This window comes from Adiantum capillus-veneris, chromosome 24 (genome assembly GCF_014529385.1).
Source record: "Adiantum capillus-veneris isolate H3 chromosome 24, ASM1452938v2, whole genome shotgun sequence".
NCBI lineage: Eukaryota > Viridiplantae > Streptophyta > Polypodiopsida > Polypodiales > Pteridaceae > Adiantum > Adiantum capillus-veneris.
In genome coordinates this window covers 95,206,739-95,226,268 of record NC_140954.1, presented here as the reverse complement: position 1 = coordinate 95,226,268, position 19,530 = coordinate 95,206,739, and the positions used below count along the sequence as shown (strand labels likewise).

At 44.9% G+C, this 19,530-nt stretch overlaps 1 protein-coding gene across 1 annotated transcript in view; it reads left to right on the top strand.

Moving 5' to 3' along the window:
* ABCF3 (general control non-repressible 3) overlaps positions 1-19,530 on the top strand; it is a 185,128-nt gene that overhangs the window by 61,180 nt on the left and 104,418 nt on the right. Inside the window, exons 2-11 of the mRNA XM_086498004.1 lie at positions 3,219-3,446; positions 3,539-3,731; positions 3,850-4,058; positions 6,188-6,400; positions 6,512-6,640; positions 6,849-6,950; positions 8,200-8,346; positions 8,444-8,506; positions 9,389-9,435; positions 9,528-9,587. Of these exons, the coding sequence (XP_086354130.1) occupies positions 3,219-3,446; positions 3,539-3,731; positions 3,850-4,058; positions 6,188-6,400; positions 6,512-6,640; positions 6,849-6,950; positions 8,200-8,346; positions 8,444-8,506; positions 9,389-9,435; positions 9,528-9,587 (1,391 nt within the window). The remainder of the gene's footprint in view (positions 1-3,218; positions 3,447-3,538; positions 3,732-3,849; positions 4,059-6,187; positions 6,401-6,511; positions 6,641-6,848; positions 6,951-8,199; positions 8,347-8,443; positions 8,507-9,388; positions 9,436-9,527; positions 9,588-19,530) is intronic.

The window sequence follows — 19,530 nt, the reverse complement described above, 5'->3', positions numbered from 1 at the left end:
TCTTAACCTGTTGACAGGTTCTCAATGAAGCACCCCCCCAGCATAAATCGAGCGCCCCTTTTGCTGCCCTTGACCTGTAATGCATCTGTGAACAAATAGATGCAAAAAGGGGAAGAATTCTATGGCTGCCAAAACCTGCGTATCGCTGAAAACGCAGCAAAACAGCCCTGTAAACACGCATCTCATGCCTTTCAATGCTGAAAATGAGCTCCTTGCTCCTAGGTAAAGTTATGGGAAGCTCAAAAATGGAGAGAAATGGTTGAAAAGCAGAGTTAACAGCCTCCAAAACTGCTCCAAAAAGTCAGTTACGAGTTCTCTTCTCCCAGATTTGGTAAATTGGCCAAAAAGTGCCACTTGGCACTCATGCATGCAATTTCCCCGCATTGGGCTTCCTGCTTAAAAATCTCTCAACTGGAGCATCAGTTGACTTTGCAACAGAGTAATAAAATGTTTCCCTTGTCATTCTGAAGCTAATGACGCAAACCGATTTCACGGCCCAAAATAGCAGTTCCCTAATTTGTAGGAGATGCTTCCATTGGGCTCCCACTGGTCATCTGACCATCTATCCTCATTGGGACCGCATCCAAAAGTGCAATGTGGCGCAACTGTCGGATACTCTGTTGGTGATCCCACCTTGACTTTATGCCTTTATTGACTTCAGTTCCTAGTATCCACCAGCTTGCTAAGTGCGATGGGGGGAACTACATGATGTTGAACTGAACCTAGAAATCCTTTTACTTTACGAGTTCCAGCTCCCACTGGTCATCTGACCATCTATCCTCATTGGGACCGCATCCAAAAGTGCAATGTGGTCCAAGTGTTGGATACTTTCTGTTGGTGATCCCACCTTGACTTTATGCCTTTATTGACTTCAGTTCCTAGTATCCACCAACTTGCTAAGTGCGACGGGGGGACTACATGATCTTGAACTGAGCCTAGAAATCCTTTTACTTTACGAGTTCTAGTGCCGACCAACTTCCCTTCTACGGGTGAAACTACCGTTCACATTGGCCATACAATGTCCGACCATTTGCAACTTCAAAAAGAGAGTCTCAAAAATTAATCAAAAATCATTGGAAAGAAACCAACAACTAAGGTTAGCAGTTGCCACGTCCTTGTGGCAGTACGATCCTTGGGAGATCCATTCATTCCAGCCATCATTTGTCGGTTGCACACCTTAGAGGGGGTGGTGACGTGGTTTGTTTTGGACACACCTATGCACTCATGAGAGGATTTCACACGAGATATGGCCATGCTCATGGCATATGGGATTCCGACATTTCCAAAGAGGCTATCTCCATCTTGGGTGGACAGACACTTACCACTTGACCTCGACACGTTAGATCACTTGCTTACAGATTTGGACTCTCTTGGAGAGTGTACCCGCGAGATGCGGGAGATCAGGCATCTCGCGACTACATCCGGAGTCACCCGGAGCTTGGCTTGGCTGCTGGTAGTGCAGTTGCTCTTCTACACTCTTGATCATTTGGATTGCTACCTTCACTTACACTCACCCTCGGTAACCTTACAACAGACTTATTTCCCAACCTTGGCAGTAGGCCACTCCCAGCTCATTCACATTGAGAGCCACATGGAGATGCGTTTGGTGGCGTTGTTGGCGCGGATTTTGATTTGGTCGATACCGGAGGATTGGAGGTAGGTGATACAGGCAACGGTGTAGAAATCTTGGTCTGGCCACTTCTCTTCTCAGAGATTATTCACAACGCAGACTGCTTAGTCTAGCTTTCCTACTTCTACAAGATGATTCAAGTGCAGACAGCTTGGTCTGACCACACCTCTTCTCAGAGGCCCTTCACAATGCAAACTGTTGAGTCTGGCTTTCCCCTCATCTTGTATTACCCTACCTACTGACAGGACACCATCCGATGGTGGTCCGTGCGGTCTCTTGGTGTGACTGCTGCAGCTTACCGTAGCTTCTACAGTGCAGACTATTTAGTCTGGCTTTCCTTGTTTCAGAGGACGTTTACGGCGCAAATTGCTACATCTGGCCTTCCTAGAGTTTTACACAGCTTAGCCACTTTGCCACACTGGGTTACAGGTTCATGCATTGACAAGCTTCCCGTCATTCTCATGACGGTTCCAGGGCCTCCCCATTTTCTTCAGATGGTTTGACTACAGACAACACAAATCCTATTGGGCAAGACACTTGCAGGTCTATTGGCACTCCTTTCACGACAAGGAGTTGTTTTCACACTCAATTCGCGACCTTCACGCAGTACCTTCACACTGCATGAGCGGAGTACAACAATTTGCTACATTGCTCGTGACAGCATCTTTCCACGGAAATTTCTCGGCGGTTTGGACACCCTAGACTGCTACTACACTCACCGAGTCTTATCCTTAAGTGGACATGGCAGCAGACATCTTCATCATTTGCCTCACATATTCGGCTTCATGGGGTTGTTCAGCATGAGGTGCTGAGAGGGGGTGTTAAATTTACACCACTTTGTTGCTTCACATAGGTCTACGCCATACTTGTACGGCTAGTATGTCTCCGGGCTGGCCACCCATGTATAGGTGTTACCTTGTTCGACCGCCCGAGGGTGGAGCCGGCCGTCCATTTGAGTTGGGGGCCCACCATGGGGCCAGGGGGGTACACATTTCATTATCATCTGATCATTGTACGGATTTTTTTCTGTGGTAGTCATGGGGGGCTGATCGCCCCCTCTTCCCCACACCAGTGTTTTGTGTCTCTCTCTCTCTCTCTCTCTCTCTCTCTCTCTCTCTCTCTCTCTCTCTCTCTCCTCTCCTTTTGCACACCTCTCACAATGGTTACTATCATTACTATCCATCCTCACCGGTTCCTTGTCCTCAATTGAAGGCTTTTAAACATGGTGGTTCCACAATCAAGTTCATTACTTTTTATGGAGTTAATGACAGAAATCTTTGCAATTTCTACAACAGTGTGACAATATCTATTCTCTTGGTCATTATACGGGAGAATCCAATATATAAAATGAATAAGTAGACCACTCGAACGTGCACACATATTTTTCTTCGTGTCTGTTGCTTTCAGTGGATCGTAACTGACTTGTATCTATGTGTAGAGCTGATGGTTATAATGGCTTGTGGATGACCACCATGAGTATATAACTGGCACTTTTTCCTTATATGTGAACCTTCTTTCCTAGATTCATCTAGGAATATATATGTAGCTAGTTCTGAATAATTTGGAGCGTGACATTTCTCTTGTTCAGGTCTGTAGTAAGCTTGCAGAGGAAATTGGTTGTCATGAGGATGCTGATAGACCAGTTTATAAAGAAGGTTTTCGAAGCCTAGCTACACCTGTTCGAATGTCAGATGGGCTGCATGAAGAGGAGTCTCCAGTAAAAGTTGATCAAGCAGAAGATGTTCCCTTTTTCCTATCTGAAAGAGACAAGGCAAAGATAGACCGGAAAAAGCGAAAAGATGATCGTCAGAGACAGGTATTTCGATAAGCATCTATTTATAAAGAGGTTCCATTTGATTGAGTACAGAGGCATGTGGTAATGTTTTGGTTATGACGTACATTCTGCAGGTTCAGTATGAGGCACACTTGGCTGCTGTTGAGGCTTTGGAAGCTAACATGCCTCAAGCTGTTGTTAATCACTGGAACAGGGATGAAGGAACTGCCCCTAGGGATATTAGAATGGATAATTTTAGTATTTCTGTTGGTGGGAGGGAACTGATCTCAGAAGCATCTGTTACCCTTGCCTATGGCAGACACTATGGTGACTTCTTGTCCTCCTTATGCGATAAAGCTTTGAACCATGGATGCTCTCTTTGTTTACTGTTTCCTCTTCCTTAGCTTATATGGGGTTTTAATGTCTTTTCTTGAAAATTTTGCAGGTCTTGTTGGGAGGAATGGAACAGGTAAAACCACATTCCTGAAGCACATGGCTATGCATAGTATTGATGGCATACCAAAAAACTGCCAGATTTTACACGTTGAGCAGGAGGTGGTTGGTGATGACATAACTATACTTCAATGTGTACTAAATGCGGATGTAGAAAGAAAGCAGCTGCTGGAAGAAGAAGTCCAACTTATTGCTCAGCAGGTTAGTTTCTCATGTTAACACTGGTTTGGTACTTAAACCAGGACACCTTAATGCCCCTTTTATGTGTTTTAATGTTGAAAAAATTCTTGATTTTTTTTTTGAGACGAATTAAATCATTCAGACAATTGCTCGATTTTTTTTTTCTTTCTGGCTTTCCATGGTAGAGATAAGGCTCATAGAAAAAATGCTTGTAGAACCCATTTTGATTCTGGCCTACATATGAACTTTTGGTGATAATTTTGAGCTTAGGGATCATCACGACTCACGAGTAGAAAGGAGCTTTTTAACACTAGACTTGTAATGAGCCACAAAACTGGCTGAAGCCACAAAAATGGCTCAGGCCAGGGTAATAGTAAACGAGACACAACTTTTGTATATGACGTCAAAACCTCACAAAACTTCCCATGTATGGGTTTAAGATATTAAACAAGTTTTCAAATACATAATTTACTAAAATATAAAAAAATTACTTTTCTAAAATTAGTAAATTATACATAAAACTGCACTTCACAACCTAACTTGGATGAGTAAAAAATGTCGACAGCTTTTTAATAAAGATAAAAGAAGCTTGGTACATCCATCACATACCTATCGAGGGATTTTTCAAAGAAGTTTGGGCCTGCTTAACAATGATTTGATTTAATTTCAAAAGAAAGTAGGAAAAAGTTGTCCGTCTTCACAAATTATTTGTTGAAGATGACCATGGAAAGACACCATCAAACCTTTATTTTGCTTTGTACTATTTTTAGCACTCGAGTATTTCTTAAAAAAGTCTCTAAAAGCCACAAAAGTGTCTATTTTCTTACAGGACTAGTGTTAAGATGGTAACTTGCCACCTTTTCCATGTTTTGGAACTTAGCTTCTTGTTTATAAGGTGGAGTGGCTGCATCAAAATCAAATGATAACATTTCAAAATGTTAAAATGTTGCTTTGTAAGACGTTATGGGCATTTTAGGACTTATTTTTCAGAACGGGTCCCAAGTTTTAGTGGAAATTGCATCCAAAACTTACAATAAATCTCAAGGTACACTGCTCAAGCTGCTATGCAAAATATTTGTCTCTGTTTTTCGTGCAATACATTAAACTTTCCTCAGATGTGACCAACTACTTATAACATGCTTTTATAGTTAGTTTTCAGCAAAGAGTCGATCTTATTCTTCAAGTTTTGCATGAAGTATCGTAGTCCTAGAACATATTTTTTAAACTGATTTGAACTGCAGTGGTATTGACAACTGTGAAAAGCAATACCTTATGAGAAAAGGGCTCTGGATTTTAGTTGCTTTCATGTGCCTATAACTTGTTGATGCAGGACAATGTTCATAACAAATTTAATGCATCAACTTGACAGGCAAATTATTAGGAAACTTAGGTACCAATGGAGCTTCTTCAATGGCATCTGTCCATGAAGTTGCTCATGTGGGCAATAAGTTTTGACATCAGCAAGCACTGTCGAGTGTCACGAAGAATTTTTCATAACAAATTTATGCATCAACTTGATAGGAAAAATCCAAGAAACACACAAATCGGTAGGAAAAATCCTCAAGAAACGTACAAATACAGCTTCCTTGATGGTGCATGATGTCAGTGGCTCATGTGGGCAATCAATTTTGACATCACAATCACCATTGTGTGTAATGTTGCAAATCTTGGGGAACTTGCCCATAAGAGATTAGAGACAAGAAGAAAGCTCAACTGCATTGTGAACGACGGGTTGAGATACATTCTTTCTTATAAACATGCCTTGTGGCTCACGCTACTCATGTTAGTCTGCCCAACAATGTGGTGCCAAAAATCGTTGTTGGAGAAGCCTCTGACAGGCTAATTTTGTGACACAAGTCAAAGGCTTGGGGGCAAGCCAATGTTTTTTGCTTTGAGGCTTTGACCTTAAGGAGGAGAGCGTAGGTCATCCTTAGTTGTCCTTGTTTGTGTACTGGGCAACTAAGGCCTCTAGTTATGAAAACATATAATAGCCCGGGCCTTGCTTTTCTATTTCTTTTATTTTTCCACAAAGTCATTCTTAGTCTTACACACAGGTTCTTTTATTCAAGGCACCATCTTTTTTTTTTTGGTTGATATTTGCAAGTCTCTTTTGTCAATAATACAGTTCAATACTGGCTTTTGTTGTTTAGAGGGACGGCAGTTCAGTTGTTTCAGTTTCTGCAAACCTAGATAGTAACCCTGGCAAGTCGAACGGAGTACCAACACAGGATGGTTTAAAGAGCAGTAATGGATCAGCAGAAAATGAGAAGGATTTTATTTCACTAAGGCTGGGGGATATTTACAAAAGACTGGAACAGATTGATGCATACTCTGCAGAGGCTCGGGCAGCCTCCATCCTTGCAGTAAGTTGTCTTTTGATAACAAGGGCCAGAAGACGGCCCTTTCTATGGTTTACAAATTACCACTTTACAAGTTACAGCTATCTGTCCTAACTTAACACATTTTTCTGGGAGGGTCTTAGCTTCACGTCAGATATGCAACATCGTGCAACAAAAACATTCTCAGGAGGGTGGCGTATGAGAGTAGCCCTTGCTCGAGCTTTGTTTATTGAGCCTGATTTGTTGTTGCTGGACGAGCCAACGGTAAGGCTCTACCCTTTTGTAAAATGCTCAATACATAGGATATCAGTGCTTGTGTTTATAATATGAGGTGGTGTCAACACATGCCTTACTCTTAATGTTTGAACAACTTGAAGCTTTTGTGCTTATCATCACGTAGTATTCGTGTCAGTTTAATGATTCTGCTGGATTGCGAATGGAAACTTATGTGTTGCTCTTTGACCCTGTGCAGAATCACCTGGATCTTCATGCTGTACTATGGCTTGAGGCCTATCTAGTCAAGTGGCCAAAGACCTTGATTGTGGTGTCTCATGCAAGGGAATTTTTAAATACGGTACATTCTGCTACATATTGTTGTATATGGCTTAAAGTTTTTGTGGGCTCCAAGTCTTGAACCCATTCAGCAGACACGATTTCGCAAATTTTTTATCAGGGGCTGTTTTCTATTCTGCCTTATTTTGTTTGTTTTTGACAATTTTCTATTAGATAGGCCAAGCTACATAGGCTTTGGTGTTTGAGACAAGAAAACTTGTGTCAAAGTCGCAGTATGTGTCCAAAATGTGGTTTTTTTCAGTTCTGACAAGTAAGTAACAAATGGCTGGCAAGAATTGACCATTAAATAAAAAGTGCAGGATGCAAGGGTAAAGGTTCAAGAGTAATGATCTTAAAAGTTTAGTATATAAACTACACTTATAGTTGCTGGTGTATATATTAGTGGGTTTTGCCGTTTAATTTTCTTCTGTATTGACTTGACAAACAATGGTACCCGTGAGCCTTGAGCATCCATCTTAAACATCATAGGGGCTCTTTGACAAACCTTAAAGGGAAACAGTGGTGATATGCACTGATACTTGATTGGGGTGTATGATGACCAAAATGACCTGTGAGCTTGAGAGAGTTCTTTGTTGTGTTTTGAGGTCTTTCTTTAGGGACTACTCTAGAGTAAGTCTCTACAGGCTCTTCTCCGTTAACCCATAAGAAAATTTTAGCTTTGATGCTAAAGAAATGGTAAATGATTAAGTTGGCCTCCAGAGTTGGAAGTTTCTTGTGTACCTTGGGCCTTGGGAATTGCGGGAGCTTTACAATCAGCTTAGGGATTTGTTTCTTCAGTGGAAAGGATCCAAACCTGGTCATTGCTCTCAATGAAAGCTATCTGCTGCCAGTGATCAAATAAAGAGCAACACAGTTAAGACTTGTGCAAAAAGTTGTTGTTTGAGCCCAGCAGTTTGTTTTATCTTTGTGCTTCTACAGGGGATTTTATGCCGTTTGTGCCACTGAGAATCTAGACGTCCGCATTGGGACTTTTGACTTGCATACAACACATGATATTTTGTTATATTGGTGCAGTTTTTAGTCTAGAACATCTAGACTTCTGTTTTTAACTTGCACTTAGAATTCTGGAGCCCAGCCTTTAGGATCTATAAATGCTAAAGTTTTAGATGTGTTAAATCTGTCGACATGAGATTTGCATTTCAGTTGTAACCCCTTTGTGGAAATGTGGTAAAATTGCCTAGCTTGAGTCTCTTTGGGAATTTATTGGTAAGCATTGTCTTCAAAGTTGCATGTTATTTGTGCCTTGCCAGGTAGTAACGGATATTCTACATCTGCATGGCCAAAAATTGATAACCTACAAGGGTGATTATGATACTTTTGAAAGAACTAGGTCAGAACGCCTTCGTAATCAGCAGAAGGCTGTTGAGGCAAATGAACGGACAAGAGCGCACATGCAGGTATGCTGTTTGTTGACAGAGTGCTTGATATGCTCAGTTCTATAGTCTTATCACATTAAACGTTAGGGATGGATACTGACCCTCTGGTTCTTCGCAGGCATTCATAGACAAATTCCGTTACAATGCAAAGAGAGCTTCATTAGTCCAGTCTCGCATCAAGGTTTGTACTGGTCAATTATTCTGGCGGCACAGAACGTGTCTTTCTAGCTTAAAAGAGCTGAAGTTTCTCTTGTTTTCCTATCAACTTGGAAGCAGTACAATTTTGCTTTGGTTGTGGTCACAAATGGGAATAGTTGAGAGGTTCTTTTTTGGGATCATGCTAGTTTAGCCTTGCTTATTTTGTCCCGTCTGTGCAACACAAACAAGAAAGTATTGTTTTCTTGTGAAGTACTTTGAAGCGATAAACCTTGGACAAACGCACATCATTCACATTGACCAATGGCTAGTATATTTTACCATTGTTTTCTGTGTGTCCTCAGAACTGAGGCTTTATGAAATTGCAAGCATGATTAATGATGATCAATTTAGAAAAACCATACATTGATGCTTTGCCTTTGGCTAGGTTCAGTCAGACTTAATGCATGCTTAGGCGATAAATCAATGAGCTTAACCTAGTGTGGCTCTGAAAGCATCATGCCTTCAAGGAAGGATGGATAGGGATTAGAGCTAGTAGGTCATAGTCAACCATAATGCTAATGAGGACTTTCATGTGTTAAGACACATCATACTGGGCTTTTTGCAGAATAGTATTCAAAGGAGAAAATTTGTTCTGACACCAGTGCATGTTTTGGATACTCTTTAGTATATGATGCTCAACATCACATATCAGGTCTCTTGTATAGCCCCTTCTTCCTTGTTGTCTTGCATCCAAATCCTAGTCAGGCTGCATCTGAAGCTGTGCCATCTACCATGTTTTCTGTTCTCTTTATGCTACTTGTTATATAACAGTATTGCATGTTAAGAAAGGTCTCAAAGCACAATCAGGGCTGATTGTTGATGAAAAGCTGGGTTTAGAATGATGCTTACTCTTGGTTGAATTCAGGCGTTGGATCGCGTTGGACATGTAGATGCAATAGTTAATGATCCGGAGTAAGCAATGTGTCTTGAGACTTGGAAGCTCTTTTTGTGCGTTAGACTTACTCCAGGCCGTTGTTCATTTAACATATGTGAATTGTTTGTAGTTATAAGTTCGAGTTTCCTACCCCAGAAGATCGACCAAGTGCACCAATCATAAGTTTCAGGTTCTCTCTCTCTCTCTCTCTCTCTCTCTCTAGTAGTGCTTCTGTTTAGTTAGTTTCTTTCTTTTTATCCAGACCTTGTGTCAGATTCACCATGATGTAACTCTAGGTGATTTTGGACTCTAGAAGAATATTATATATACAATATAAGCATTTCATTTCATTTTCATCTCTCTCTCTCTCTCTCTCTCTCTCTCTCTCTCTCTCTCTCTCTCTCTCTCTCTCTCTCTCTCTCTCTCCTCAGATACTCCACTACCTACATTCAGTTCAGTTTTGTATCAGTTTTGTTTCATTTGTCTTTCCGATAGACGGATGACATACACACCATGTACATTTGATTTGTCTCATAGGCCGATTTCGGCCTGACATAGACGTTAAAAATCTTTCTTTCTTTCTTTCTCTCTCTCTCTCTCTCTCTCTCTCTCTCTCTCTCTCTCATGTGGGTGAGATTGAGAGCAGAGACTGGCAGATATCTTTACATTGCTATTTGCTACTTTCCCCGGAGTAGTTCAGTATATGCACCACCCAGAGGACAGTCCCCTTTCTCTATTTTGGATGATGACATATGGGAATTCTCTAGAGATGGTGACATTATCATTCTAGGGGACTTCAATGCTAGGACTGCCCATCATCAAACATTATTTTATGATACTTCAGAGGAGATGCAGAGAGAGCTGGATGTTGCAGAGACGGGCCTATCCAGACTATCACTGGATGGGGAACATACTGAGTATGGACGGCACTTGATAGACATGGGGACTGCACATGGATTAGCCAGCTTGAATGGCCTACAGAGATTTCTCGATGTGGGAGGTTTCGCATGCTTTGCACACAGACACGGAGCCAGCACAGTGGATTATGTCATGGCACAACCAAGCCTCATCTCTAGTATTCAGGATCTCATAGTTGGGCCTAGACTTGTTGGGGTGGTAGATCATGCTATTGTGTCGCTGACCATCTTTTTCCAGATCAATGTAGCACACAGTCCACGGGTAGCAGCCCCTACTCGCTACACCTTCACGCGGGAGACGGATTTCGACGGGATCTACAGGCGCCTATGCACTGAGGAGCCAGGGCCACCTCTGGAGGAGCTTACTACTATACTGACACATACATTACATGATGCAGCAGTAGAGGCATACCCACACACCCAGCCTGAGAATAGACGCCGTTCTGGGAGCATGCCTTAAAACAGCTGGTATGATGAGGAATGCCGCCAGACTAGAGCTAGACTTCAGAGGGAAGTGCTTTTGGGGGACATCACTCGTAGACAGTCATAGGTTGACTTCTGACGCTTGGTGGGGCGGAAGAAGAGGGCATTTTTGGCTCGACTAGAGCAGGATCTCTACCAGCTATTCTTGAGTCAAGACTTCCGTGAGGCATGGCGGCTCTTTCATGTGCTGTCTCCCCCCCTGCCATTACCTCTACAGAGACTTGGGGTCAGTACGCATCATCTTTGTACACAGTTTCTGGACAGCCACCCCTTCCCAATCCCCGCGATCCATGCCCACACACGTGCTTTTTTCACTGCTCGGATGGTGAAGAAGGCCATTGACAGGATGAGGACTGGGAGAGCATATGATCATGATGGCCTGGTGGCTGAGCATTTCATGCATGCCAGAGATCTACTAGCAGAGCTTCTAGCAGTCATGTTTAACCGTGCCATGTGTGAGGGCTTACCTGATACTTGGAGCCTATCTACGATTGTACCTATCTTCAAATTAGGAGACTCTATGGAGCTTGGATCGGACTATCATGTTTGGACACACATTGGCACGGTTGTATGCATCCATTCTTGAGCAACAACTGAGTAGATGGGCAGAGAGAGAGGGAGTGCGTGCAGTTGGGCAGGTAGGGTTTAAGAGAGGTTTTTTGTCACAAGACGGACACCATGTGCCTATAGAAAAGAACAGACTGAACAGACTTTTAGCACTTGAATAACAACTGAACTGAAAGAGAGAGAGGACACGCGACACAGTGGCGGAATTCCACCCCATAGAGTATTGGCCCCAAACCTTGACGCTCCTTTCGGTATTTCTTTATATTGCATCAACACAGTACAAGCCGGTACTCCAAACTTTGCATTTTCTCATGGAAGCATGCCCGAGAATGAGCCCTTTAAAGGCCCTTGGCCTATGAAAAGCAGTTTACATGAAAAGCCTTCAAACTCAAAAGCTTCTGGTCCAAAAGCAATGCCAAAAAGCTGTCAACGTAATTTATGGAAATCCGTACAGTCTTTCCACATCAGCACTGCCAACGTGAAAACCGGAAATCCGTACAGTTCTGCCACGTCAGCAGTTAGCGGAATTTCCGGAAATCTGCTACGTCATCAGTTCCTACGCTTCTTTCTCTGTGTGTGTCCTACTTTATTTTAATCCTTTATGTCACTTGGGGCCCCATCGGATGGGGTCCCCATAAGTTGGTAGGACTTCTTCTTCTTAGGGTTTAGGCCCCTCGGCCGACATCTGCAAGTTGGCTCCCTTCTTGAGGGCTTTGACACGTCAGCAATTTGTGACATTTTTCTACTCTTGACCATATCTTGACACTTAGGGCCATCATCGAGGAGGGAAGATCCCGTGGGAGACGGATCCATTGTAGCTTTGTGGACTTCCGCAAAGCATTTGACACAGTACCCAGAGGTAGATTGATGCACAGATCACAGGGGATGGGAGTACCCACAGAGCTCATCTGGGGGATTATGGCATTGTACAGATCAATAGTAGGGCATGCACGCACCTTAGAGGGTCTATCTACACTAGTTCACTCCACTATTGGGGTGAAGCAGGGCTACCCGCTCTCTCCTACTCTATTTGGTATGTATGTGGATGAGGTTTCTGACTACATTGAGAGAGATGAGGATAGAGGTGCACCGCTGGTAGGGACATGGATTCCGCTATTGTTATATGCTGATAATATTGTGTTGATCTCCGACTTTCCGGAGGGGATGCAATGTCACTTGGATGCTTTGCATAGGTTTGCCCATGAAAGTGGTTTGTTTGTCAACCTTGGTAAAATCAAGGTCATGGTATTTAATACCACCCCACAGTGGATCAGGAGGTCAGCGCCCGCATTTACATACGGCCAGGAGACAGTGGAGTAACAGATGCTTACACTTACCTTGGAGTGGTTTTTAGTAGACTAGCATTTTCATTGAAGAGAGTAGCAGAGACTAGATTGACCGGAGCCCCTTCAACATTGGTAGATTGGAGAGGATGTTGTTCACAGGTTTAGTTTCAGGAGCCTCAGAGGAAGCTTTGGCTCTTTGAACTTTGGTGGCTTCTGCATTGCTCTATGGAGCTGAGATCTAGGGGCCTTCATTGGATCATCACGAGGATAGGTCGCACTGATGGGTGGGGGGGCATGGAGAAGCCCCTGGTTTCTATGATTTCGAGGCTCATTAGAGCCAAGGCTTCAGTACCACGTGCCATTATCCGAGCAGAGCTAGCTGCCCCCCCACTAGTAGTTGAGGCGCTCACCAGATCTGCCTCCTTCATACACCGCATGTGGGAACTTCCCAGAGACAGATATGCCCGCCTTGCACTTGAGTTCTCTCGACAGTTAGCCATGCAGGGAGATACAACATGTTGGTATGGGGAGATGACATCATGGTTCCAGACGCATGGGTTCAGTATAGACAGATTGCCCCTCTTCCAGTAATCACTGGATGCACCCTCCCTAACTCTTACACAGTCCGAGATCACCAGGCTCATCCGCCAGGACCTGACTCCGCTAGATACCAAGAGGAAATGGATACAGCCAGCACAGGTGCTGGGCACGAAGATGGATTTCTATAGAGAGCATCTTCTCCAGCTTACGCCGGACGGTTTTGTGATGAGGCCCAGATACATGGACACCCACTTGTTTCATGGGATACGGTGTGCTATTGGTCAGATACGCACATCTTCACACCAGTTGCGGATCGAGACTGGAGGATACAGCGGAGTACCAGCAGAGGCCAGGACATGCCTGCTGACATGGAGCCTGAGACAGAGTTACACTACACATGCCACTGCCTCGTCTACTACGAGATACGAGGCCGCTTCCACTGCATGTTCAAAGAGGGCTTTGGACCACTCTCCACTGTCATGAGGTACGAGGATCAGAGATGCCTGGGTTTGTTTCTGCTCGAGTTACGTAGACACAGAGAGCCTGATGAGAGGAGAGGCCACCAGTCTGAGAGATACATCACATACTTCTTTAGAGCATACATTGGACACCTAGAGGAGCTACTACCACAACAGATCTTGTTGCCTCACACCAGAGGCACACTGATCAATCGAGCGATTGAGCTGGGGAGATCTAGACGCCCATGACTGTGTAGGACTACACAGCATCTACGGAGGCTACATCAGAGGATTCGGATCACTTTGGCCCGACATGCACGACGCCCAGTCAGATAGCTGACCATGGAGGAGATCGATGAGATCCACCAGCGACCAATGCTAGACCTCTTGTGACTTGTGATTTAGCTATCCCGGCTAGCTGCTTAGTTCACACCTACCAGCTTAGGATTTCATAGTATTTCATTTTGTCATTTCATTTTGTTACTCTGACTTTGTATTAGATTCACCACATTGTAACGCTTTGGTCTCATAGGTCATTTTGGCCTTTTGAAGACGTTAATATAACATTTCAGTTCATTTCTCTCTCTCTCTCTCTCTCTCTCTCTCTCTCTCTCTCTCTCTCTCTCTCTCTCTCTCTCTCTCTCTCTCTCTTGTTGGGGTAAAGGCGCTCCGTCTTTTGCCCGCCCGGACGTCCAGTGTGCGGGCCGCCCATCCACGTGTGTACATACCCTTATTCTTCATTACATATGAGAATAAGGAGCTCCTCATCTTAAGTCTTGTGAGGTTGCTCCACCCTCACCGGCTTGTGCTCTTCCCCCTTCCTTGCACGCACCGCACCGCGCACACGCGCACTCATCAATTGGTATCTGAGCTATGGCTAGGCGGCAGCGGTGATCTCTCGGAGGCGACGGAGTTCGGTGCTTCACGGCACCGGATCGGGTTGATTCGGCAGCGGATCTGACACGGATTCGACAAGTACATCTCAGAGATCAAGGTAACGAGCTTACACTCCACCAGGCAAAAGGGGAGAGAGAGATCAAGTTTTTTCTGTGAGCTAGGGACACTGAGAAGCAGGTCGCTCAGGTTTGGCAGCTTGATAGCTGTTCAGTATTTTGGCCATAACTTGAGCTAGGAAGCTCCGATTGCAAAACTTTTTTTTATCAAAATGTAGATCTCTTCAAGATCTACAACTTTGTAGAAGGAATCGTTTTCTGATTCAGAGTGCAGGTGGGTCGAAAATCCAAAACACAGAGACTGTGTTTTTCAAGACAGTTTGGTGTACAACTCCTTGGAGAGTGAAAGGAGATTGAGAGAAAGCAAACTGTGAGCGAACACACTGGCTATGTGGGGACGAGTAAGCCTAGTGTTATCCGGCATCGGCCCGAGTTCGATCTTCTAGCATCGTCTACGGCCTCGAGCATTGACGGCTCGGCTTGGCGCATCGGTTTTGACACCGATTTGTGGCTATTCAACTAGCGCGCTTTCGCCCGGCGGCGAAAGCCGACATCGAGCGTTTTCTCGACTTCGAGCACAGGCAGCCATAGCATTGGCACTTCCACCCGACGGCGGGAGACGGCTCTGACGGCCATCCTTGGGTTTTCGACTTCGACGGTCATCTCCAATTTCAGCTTCGACGGCACATACCGACACATACGGCTTTGACGGACCATTCTAGAGCAGGTTTTTCCTTGAGCATACACAGCTCTTGGACAACGTTTCCGATCTACGTGTTTACTGATCGATGAGGTAGTAGTTGCCACTTCTTTAACGGTTTTGCTCACAGGTTGCAGTGCAGCTTGTGTGGAGCACTAGAGAGCATTTTTCACACAATTTGGTGCAGTTTCAGGCAATGTATGCTTATGTGGATACAGTTTGAGTTGAGATAGCTTACAGGTAGCAGATTCACAGGTGTTTTTGGACAGGTACACGTCCATAGAGCCACTTGGTCAGGAGTGAGTCAGTTTGCTAGGCTTTTGGCAGCGTATGTAGACCATTTGTGGATTTGTTTACTGAGACACTGTGTGTCTAGTTTTCATGCGATTTGGTGAGATTTTTTTGAGTTTTTGCTCAGTTTCCATGGAAAACTCTGTCGGATTTTTCCCAAATTCTCGCCATGGTTTGCACGTATTCACGGTTTGCTCTCTGATTGTGTAGTGGTCAAGTTGACTCCCACTCTGGCAATTATCTGCAGTTTTTTTGGCTTGCGGTTTGCGTTGAGTTTTGACTCATTTTCCAAAGGAAATTTTGTTCGTTTTTCCCCGTCTTCTCGCCATAAAAGCTCGCAGTGTTATGCCATCTTCTACAGTGGTCGATATATTCCCACTTTGATAGTGATCGAGTGCTTACTCTCACTTTGATAGATTTGACAGATTTTGTCAGTTTGGACACAGTTTGGTGTTCTTGTACCCACTCGTAGGAGTGAGGATTGACGTATGCTTGTGTGGCTACGAATGACGGTCATAGGTTTCACATGTTTTTGTAGATATTTTGTAGGCAGTTTTCTCTTGTGGGATGCGTTTTGAGCTAGTTTGGTGTTCTTGTACCTACTCTCGCAGGAGTGAGGATTGACGTATGCTTGTGTGGCTACGAATAAACAGTCACAGGTTTCGCAGGTTTTTGTAGATATTTTGCAGGCAGTTTTCTCTCGTGGGATGCATTTTGAGCTAGCTTGCTCTCTACTTGCGTATATGGTTATGCGCTTTACGCTCAGTTGAGCAGTTTGTCCCAGTTTATGCTTGCAGAGTTTGTAGATTGTGGGGTTACTTTTGGGCATATGTGAGCGTCAGTTTTGATGCGATTGATCATGCTTTTGAGCATTGTGTAGTGGTTGAGTTACCTCCCACTTTGTTGCCAGTTTGGCATGGTTTATGGTTTGAGATTGTACTTGAGGTTTTGCTCACTTTATAGGGGAGATTCTGTCAGATTTTTCCCAGATTTCTCGCCATACTTTGGCTCTTAGCCATACATTTATGGTATGCTCATAGTGGTTATAGGTTTCCTTTGATTTTGCCTCATGTTCTCACATCGACGCATATTCCGAGCGTGAGACTACAGCATGCAGGTTACAGGTGTTCACTATTGAGCTACTGGTTGGTTTATGCTTGGTGGTCGAGTGATCTCCCATTTTGTACGCTTATGCATTGACATGATGTGTGACCTAGTTGAGTCTACAGTGACAGCTCATGAGAGACGGAGGTCTCGTTCTTACCGATATATGCGTTGTTGGCATCGCGGTCACACAGGGCACATTAGACGCCGTTGTTTCAGAAGTATGAGACAGCAACGGAGATGTATGCGTAGTGCAGATACGGCTTTGACAGATGTTAGAGAGGCAGTTCCAGTGGCAGTCTATGCCAGTGACGGTGATGTCACGCTTGCCTCCAGTGTACCTCTTGCAGATTTGTCTATGGTTAGCACACTTTCTCCATAGTGGTTACTAGATAGTGATGCAGTTTTCCACGTCACACCATGTCGTGAGTTGTTTAGCACATTTTCTAGTGGGAGATTTGGTTGTGTACACTTGGCCGATGGTTCGGCGTTTGACATAGAGGGTACAGGAGATGTTTGTTTGTCGTTGCCCAGTGGTGCGTCATACACGCTACGACATGTGCGCTATGTTCCTTAGTTGAGACAGAGCTTGATCTCAGTGAGACAGTTGGTAGCTTTTGGTTGTTAGGTAGTGCTTAGAGAGCAGTCTTTCCAGATGTATTGCGGCTCACTAGTGATTGCCAGAGGAGCCCGCAGCGACCTGGGATATCCTATGCATGTGTCTGAGGGTCGAGACGGCGTAGTCTCGATTTTGTTGCTAGCATGCTTTGAGCGAGAGACAAGACGTGTCTTTTTCGCCAGTGATCATCATACTCAGGAGACGGAGCATTTAGCTGTGCAGGACATGCTAGTAGACTCTGTAGAGACAGAGATAGAGCGGCAGTGCTCTAGTGAGACACAGCATGTGTTGTCAGACTTTGTGCAGGCAGAGGTAGAGCAGGTCTGGCTCCCTAGAGACACAGACAGAGCTGACAGATATGGAGTTTTTTGACATGCTCATGTTAGAGGCTGATGCATTGGTGCCAGGATGCACAGTTTTGCCTATGGGTGAGAGGGACGTAGCTTCCCCAGTGTCGGTATTGACACATCCGTACGCGATGGGTAGGCCTGAGGATGCAGTGATTGCAGATAGCGCAGGAGAGGTGAGTACAACCAGTCTTGTGCAGATTTCGTCAGCGTTCGGGCATCTCATGCTCGACTTGTTATTGTCAAGGCCCGACCTTGCAGTTGCGGTGGGAGCATTTGCAGTAGGGATTGTCAATCGTACAGTGGCTGACACTAGCATGACGCTTCGTGGAGCTTTGCAGACCATACAGAGTTGTTTGCGGGATTTACATGCATGCTTTAGCGTGGGTACGCACACTCGCCTACCACCAGAGCCGATACGACTACGTGTAGATTGACAGAGTGAGCCAGTGGGCGTAGGTTGAGAGAGTCTCTCACCTAGTTTCTTGTACATACATACTAGTAGTTTAGCTGGTAGGACTCACTTATCGACGCATCGCCTTTAAGTGGGAGATTGTTGGGGTAAAGGCGCTCCGCCTTTTGCCCGCTCGGACGTCCAGTGTTCGGCCGCCCATCCACGTGTGTACATACCCTTATTCTTCATTACATATGAGAATAAGGAGCTTCTCATCTTAAGTCTTGTGAGGCTGCTCCACCCACACCGGCTTGTGCTCTTCCCCCTTCCCCGCGCGCACCGCACCGCGCACACACGCACTCATCATCCCTCTCTCTCTCTCTCTCTCTCTATATATATATATATATATATATATATATATATATATATATATATATATATCCGAGTAGAGCTAGCGACCCCCCCACCAGTGGTTGAGGCACTCACCAGATCAGTCTCCTTCATACACCGCATGTGGGAACTTCCCAGAGACAGATATGTCCGCCTTGCACTTGAGTCCTCTCGACAGTTAGCCATGCAGGGAGATACCGCATGCTGGTATGGGGAGATGACATCATGGTTTCACGCGCATGGGTTCAGCATAGACAGACTGCCACCCTTCCAATACTCACTGGATGCACCATCTCTCTCTCTTACATAGTCCTAGATCACCGGGCTCATCTGCCAGGACTTGACTCATCTAGACACCAAGAGGACATAGATACAGCCAGCACATGAGCTAGGCACAAAGATGGCTTTTTACATAGAGTACCTTCTCCAGCTTACGGAGGACGGTTTTGTGACGAGACCCAGATACATGGACACCCACCTGTCTCATGGGATACGATGTGCTATTGGCTAGATACGCACGTCTTCACACCAGCTGCGGATTGAGACTGGGAGATACAGGGGAGTACCACCAGAGGCCAGGACATGCCCCTTGTGTGACATGGAGCTTGAGACAGAGTTGCACTACACATGCCGCTGCCCCGTCTACTACGAGATACGAGGCCGCTTCCATTGCTTGTTCAGAGAGGGTTTTGGACCACTCTCCAGAGTCATGGGGTACAAAGATCAGAGATGCTTGGGATTGTTTTTGCTCGAGGTGCATAGATACAGGGAGAGCGTGATGAGAGGAGAGGCTAGCCAGTCTCAGAGGCGGATCACATATTTCTTTAGAATAGACACTCGCAAGCTGGAGGAGTTACTACCACAACAGAGCTCACATTTGTCTCACACCAGAGGCACACCGATCGATCGAGCGATTGAGCTGGGGAGATCCAGACGCCCATGACCGCGGAGGACTACACAGCATCGACGGAGGTTGCATCAGAACATTCGAGTCACTTTGGCGAGGCATGCACGTCGCCCAGTCACACTACTGACCATGGACTCTGCAGGATATTGATGAGATCCGCCAGCGACCAATGTTGGA